This window comes from Lolium rigidum, chromosome 7 (genome assembly GCF_022539505.1).
Source record: "Lolium rigidum isolate FL_2022 chromosome 7, APGP_CSIRO_Lrig_0.1, whole genome shotgun sequence".
Classification (NCBI taxonomy): domain Eukaryota; kingdom Viridiplantae; phylum Streptophyta; class Magnoliopsida; order Poales; family Poaceae; genus Lolium; species Lolium rigidum.
The window spans coordinates 346,563,977-346,569,731 of record NC_061514.1 but is presented as its reverse complement, the minus strand read 5'-3'; the positions used below and the strand labels follow the sequence as shown (position 1 = coordinate 346,569,731).

Genomic DNA, 5,755 nt, shown 5'->3' with positions numbered 1-5,755 from the left:
GAACAGACGTTTCAACCGTGGTATTATAGGAGCATACCACATCACCTTGGCGGGAACCTTCTTCCTGGGTTTCTGGCCCTCGACATCGTCACCAGGGTCATTGCCTCTGATCTTATAACGCAATGCAGGTGCATACCGGGCATTCATTCAAATTCTCGTATTCACCGCGGTAGAGGATGCGATCGTTGATGCATGCATGTATCTTCAGAACCTCTAAACCTAGAGGGTAGACAACCTTCTTTGCTTCGTACGTACTGGAGGGCAACTCGTTATTCTTTGGAAACATATTCTTCAACATTTTCAGCAAGTTTTCAAATTCCGAGTCAGCTACACCTTCCTGTGCCTTCCATCTCAGCAAATCCAGTGTGCAGCCCAGCTTTTTCAGGCCATTATCGCATCCTGGGTACATCGACTTTTTGTGATCCTCTAACATGCGATCCAAATTCTCCCTCTCCTTATCAGTTTCGCAGCGACTCCGTGCATCAGCAATGGTCCGACCAAGATCATCAGCGGGCTCATCACGTGCCTCTTCTTGATCACCTTCCCCTTCACCTTCCCCACCTTCAGCATCATCCATGAAAGTATCACCGAAATGATCAAGATAGCTCTCATCGATGTCATCCCCTTCTTCATCTTCTTCCATTATAACTCCTCTTTCTCCATGCTTGGTCCAACAATTATAGCTTGGCATGAAACCATGCCGAATCAGGTGCAGGTGAACTTCCCTTGAGGAAGAGTAACCCTTCTGATTCTTACAGTCAACACATGGACAGATAACAAAACCCCCCTGCTTGTTCGCATTAGCCACTACGAGGAAATCTTTCAAACCCGTAGTGAATTCGCCGGAGAGTCGGCTAGCGTACATCCATTGCCGATTCATCTGCATTATTATAATACAAAATATATAATTAACCATCATGCATTTGTTAAACTAAATAGAAATTAAACAATGAACTACACACATATATATGAAAGGTTCAAGTTGTTGCTAACCGCGATCGAGGAGGAAAAAATAAAATGAGGAAGCTCGATCAAGTGTGGCTCCGACACTTCATATCATGTTTGTTTCATGCTCTTGGGGCATTTCATCAAACACCTTGTGTGCATAAGAGGAGCCAAAAGCAAACCCTACACCCCCTTGTAAAGTTTGTGAAGAGAAGTGGCACCAAATGGCTAAGTGCTGTGGGCTGGATGGTATATATAGGGGAGGGGCTTTAGTCGCGGTTGGCCAGTCGCGGTTGGCCTGGCCAACCGCGACTAAAGCCCCTCCCGTCCACCAGCTGGCCACCGAGCGCGCTGGGCCCAGGCCTTTGGTCGCGGTTCGCCAACCGAGCCGCAACTAAAGGCACCATTGGTCACGGTTCTTGCATTTCCGCGACTAATGGGGCTGGACGGAAGGCCTTTTTTCTACCAGTGGCAAATCGTTGCACACCAACGTCGTGCTTTCCCGTCGTGTGGTGTCTTGTTTCGACTTGTTTCTAGTCTCCTCGGGTGCACGGTTTTACCATTTTTTTTATATGTTCGATGTGGACTTATAAGATTTTCTGGACATGCATTTTGCATAATGTAAGGACATAGGTTTCGTTGATTTTATCAATAAAACTGGGGGATGTGAGATCCCCGTTGAAAAATAAATAAAAGGACCACTGAGCGGACAAGTGATGTCGAGTAGTATAGGTATGAAAAGACAAATCACATGTTTAATCCAACGGCTACATATATATCATATATTCATCTGGTGGACTTAATTCCAATTTCTATGTTAACGTGATTAGTACATATAACTTTTCGGAACACATAATATAAACTTCAAATTTATTTTAAGAACCATTTGAGATGATGTCCTCGCATTTCAGAGGCGGTTCCTTTTGGTGGTGTGGAAAGCGAGGAAACAAAGGCGTGCAGCTCGGTCGATGGAAATCGTTTTCCAATATGTCAGTTCGCACCAGTAGCCATTTTGGGGATTCTGGCGTGCCGAAGAAAAAGCAAGTAACCCACTCGGAGCGGCTGGCGCGGCGATGCTCGCGGGCTATGGCATCCTTGCCGTGGTCACTGTCCTGCTCGTGCTGCCCCCAGCTCGTCCGCTACAAGACAGCACCTGCGACTCCGGCAGCACCTTCAGCAGCTCTTTTCAGGCGAACCTGAAGCTCCTCGCCGCGGCGCTCCCCGGCAACGCCTCCTCTGCGCCGTCCGGCTTCGCTATCCTCTCGGCCAGCCCGGCCTACGCGATGGCGCTGTGCCGCGGGGACGCAAACGCATCGTCCTGCGCCGCGTGCGTGAGGGTGGCCTTCCGTGCCGCCGGCCAGAGCTGCCCCAGTGCCACGGGCGTCACCATGTACGAGGACGGCTGCGTCCTCCGCTACGCCAATCACCAGTTCTTGGACTTCCTCAGCACGTGGCAGGTCGGCGAGCTTAGGTACCGGCTGGGAATTCTACTCTCTATTCTTAAATCTTAATTCATCCGGTCAGTGGTTACACACAGCTGAACCCTTTCCAAATTCCGGTTACAAGTATCAAAACTGGATGGGCTCTTCGGAGCCTTCCGGCAGTCGCGGTTGCGCAGTTCAGCGCCGCGGTCACGGCCATCCTCACCGCCGTGTCTGACCGCGCACTGGCTGCTGCTTCGAGCAACTCCACCACCAACGCCAAGAAGTACTTCGCCACGGGTGAGGTTGATTTCGACCCCAGGATCTACGTGCTCGCGCAGTGCGTGCCGGTCTTGACGCCGGCGCAGTGCAGCGGTTGCCTCGGGGAACTTCTTGTGCAGATAAAACTCCAGCTGGGCACCAAACCACCATATGTCACGTCACGTGTGGAGTGGTGCGACCTGAGGTATAGCGTGCGGCCGTTCTACCAGGGACAGGCCATGCTGCAGCTCGAGCCGCCATCTGCTACTCCAGAGACCACCCGAGCAGGTCACTCTCACCCTTCTTTGTTTTGTTTGAGGAATGCCAGTTACAGTTAACCTGAAGCTTTGCAAGTGCAGCATCCGGAGTCCACAAGAGTGTCCTAATTTTAGACTTCATGAATGCTGTGCAGAGAAGAAAAAGACCAGTGTAGCAGGGATCTCTGTGGGCGTCGTTTGTTCCCTTGTATTGATATGTACTCTTGCGGGTTTTGTCTTCATTCGCTTCAGGAGAAGGATTAAGTCTACCAAGCACGACAACCGTGAGTGGCATCAAGAATGTCTACGTGCTCAAGATCTGGAACCAATTTACCGTTTATTCATGCCATTCTTGCCATTTGACACCAGCATTCAAGAAAATCTCGAGAGCGCAGTGTGTCATATTTGATCTGACTGCGCTGGAAGAGGCAACCGAAAACTTTTCGCAGAGGAATAAGCTCGGAGAAGGTGGTTTTGGTGCTGTGTACAAGGTAATTACAGCACTATGTAAATGTTTCCTATAAATGAAAATCATACAATAGGGCTTTTGCCTTGCTGTTCTCCAATTAAAAATACAAGGAAATTCTAGTAGTATATAAATTAAAAGGGCAGACTCCGTATCTACCACAGCTTGTCTGAATAATGTTTCAGGGAATACTCCAAGATGGGCAGGAAATAGCAGTAAAGAAACTTGTGGGGACAGATAGTCATGGTTTGCATCAGCTGCAAAATGAAGTTCTCCTGTTGGCAGAACTTCAGCACAAGAACCTTGTTCGTTTACAGGGTTATTATTCGAACCGGGATGATACACTTCTTGTTTATGAATTCATCAAGAACGGGAGCCTGGACAACTTTCTATCCGGTAGATATTTTTTCCCTCTACGCTGAATTCTACAGTCACCAACTTCTCCACTGCATTCTCCTCTTTTGGTGGTCATTCAGCACTACCTAACATAAGTTTGTTGAACCAGATACTAGAGAGGGACACACACTAGTTTGGGAGCAACAGTACAACATCATTCTTGGTATTGCGAAAGGAATATTGTACCTTCACGAGGACTCGAGCATGAGGATTATCCACCGGGATCTCAAACCTAACAACATTCTTCTGGATGAGGACATGGAACCCAAAATTGCTGACTTCGGGTTGGCAAGGCTGCTAGGAGAAGGTCACACACATACCAAGACTTCTGGAGCTGCTGGAACGCCGTAAGCTCACATGCCAATTCAAACCTCCATGCACCGTAGAGTACTAATCAAATATTTAACATCCTCTGTAGAGGCTATATGGCTCCGGAGTACGTGTATCATCAACGTGTGTCACCCAAGATTGATATTTTCAGCTATGGTGTATTGCTCCTGCAAATCGTCACTAGGAGAAGAGAGTGCTGGTCTGATGATAGCAACACTGTGAACCTCATCACTGAAGTGCGTGCTGATTTTACTTCATTATTGTCTGATCTATTTAGTGCATCTTTATGTACACAAACATATTATCAGATCTCAGGTTCCCACTAACAGGGTGAAAATAACAAACTGATAGGTGTGGAATCACTGGAAAAAGGGAACAATATCACATATCATGGACCAAACACTTAACGAAGATACTCGAGACCAACAGCTCCGATGTGTACACGTGGGGCTGATGTGTGTCCAAGCGGACCCCGCTGACAGGCCTGAGATTTCCACAGTCATTTTCATGTTAACGAGGGATAACATGGAGCTTCAGCCACCGGAAGAACCAGCATTTTTCTTCGGGAGCTCCAGCTCTGGGAGGAACCTGCATCCTTCTTCTCGAGCTTCAGCTAACACTAGTTTCGTGTTGGTAAAGGACATTTCTGTGAATGGGGTTACAATGACAGAGCCGTATCCTAGGTAAAACAACTTAAGGGTGTGATGTTAGAGAGCTGAAGGCATGAGTCATTTCATTGACTGGGGTTTACAGTTACAGCTCAGCTTGCACTGAGTTCAGGTAATCTAGAAGTGCTTAACAAAGGATTAGTACTCGGCTGAAGCTTACCTTCGACATAAACATTGGTGCAAAAAAAGGTCTTATGAAAAGTCTATAATGCAATTGGATTGTATTTCTGTGCTGAATGACTTATATACAGCCTCTGTTCACTTTTATAAGAAGTTTTGGGAAGCCAGTTCACAAACATCTTATAAAAGTGAACGGATGAAAATGAAAATCATTTCCAAACATCCTCAAGTGCTAAATAATTACTCTGTCAGTTCCATTTTATAAGACCTTTATGGTAAGCTGAATAGCCTACCCCAAAAAACTTGTGATATGGAACAAAGTAGTACAATATAGTATCTTTCTTACATTTTTTCAATAAAAGGTATATATTAATATCAAGATGATAACAACTACACCGAGCCTATGCAATAACGTATTGTCAAGAAACAAGTCGAGACATCAAGGATTCATAGAGCAAAAAATAGAAAAAAAATACAGATTAGTCATTGTCATACATTCATAAAACACCATTTGCCCGCTTGAATGTTGGAGGCAACGGTGGTCGTTGCCTTCTATTGCGCGCTTGCATGCTGCCGGCGGTCGGCCAGGAGGCAGCTACGAATCTGACCCCAAAATTGACCGACGGAGTGTTTGGGGGCAGCACGAGTGTACCAATCAAAAACAGAGCCTCGACTTCGGTCATGGCGTCATTCCTTTGTCGAAGGCATCATCGTAGCAGGTCATGTTGCTCCGCTTGGGCTACTCGGGGAAAACCATAGATCCGGGTCTGCCGGATCGGATGATGGCGGCGCCGTACTCCCTATTAGGGGCATCATTTTGGTATAGGTGCCAACTCGAGTGGTATGGAGGTGGAGCATGGCGCTCGTGGTCTCAGCGACAGACGCACGACG

The 5,755-nt window shown here is 47.2% G+C and overlaps 1 protein-coding gene across 1 annotated transcript; it reads left to right on the top strand.

Annotated features, from left to right (window-relative positions):
- The first annotated feature begins 2,018 nt into the window (after positions 1 to 2,018).
- LOC124669753 (cysteine-rich receptor-like protein kinase 44) lies at positions 2,019 to 4,763 on the top strand. Its single transcript, XM_047206305.1, has 8 exons — positions 2,019 to 2,416; positions 2,512 to 2,915; positions 3,040 to 3,168; positions 3,254 to 3,375; positions 3,536 to 3,746; positions 3,856 to 4,093; positions 4,165 to 4,312; positions 4,428 to 4,763. Exons 1-8 carry the CDS (start codon positions 2,019 to 2,021, stop codon positions 4,761 to 4,763), a joined length of 1,986 nt encoding a protein of 661 aa, XP_047062261.1.
- The last annotated feature ends 992 nt before the right edge of the window (positions 4,764 to 5,755 follow it).

What these genes read in the sequence shown, in the direction of transcription:
- LOC124669753 (XM_047206305.1), top strand. Translation starts at nt 2,019, where the DNA reads ATGCTCGCGGGCTATGGCATCCTTGCCGTGGTCACTGTCCTGCTCGTG. An exon ending in TCCAGAGACCACCCGAGCAG is followed by an intron (nt 2,916 to 3,039) that starts GTCACTCTCACC and finishes AATGCTGTGCAG; the next exon opens with AGAAGAAAAAGACCAGTGTA. An exon ending in CCTGGACAACTTTCTATCCG is followed by an intron (nt 3,747 to 3,855) that starts GTAGATATTTTT and finishes TTGTTGAACCAG; the next exon opens with ATACTAGAGAGGGACACACA.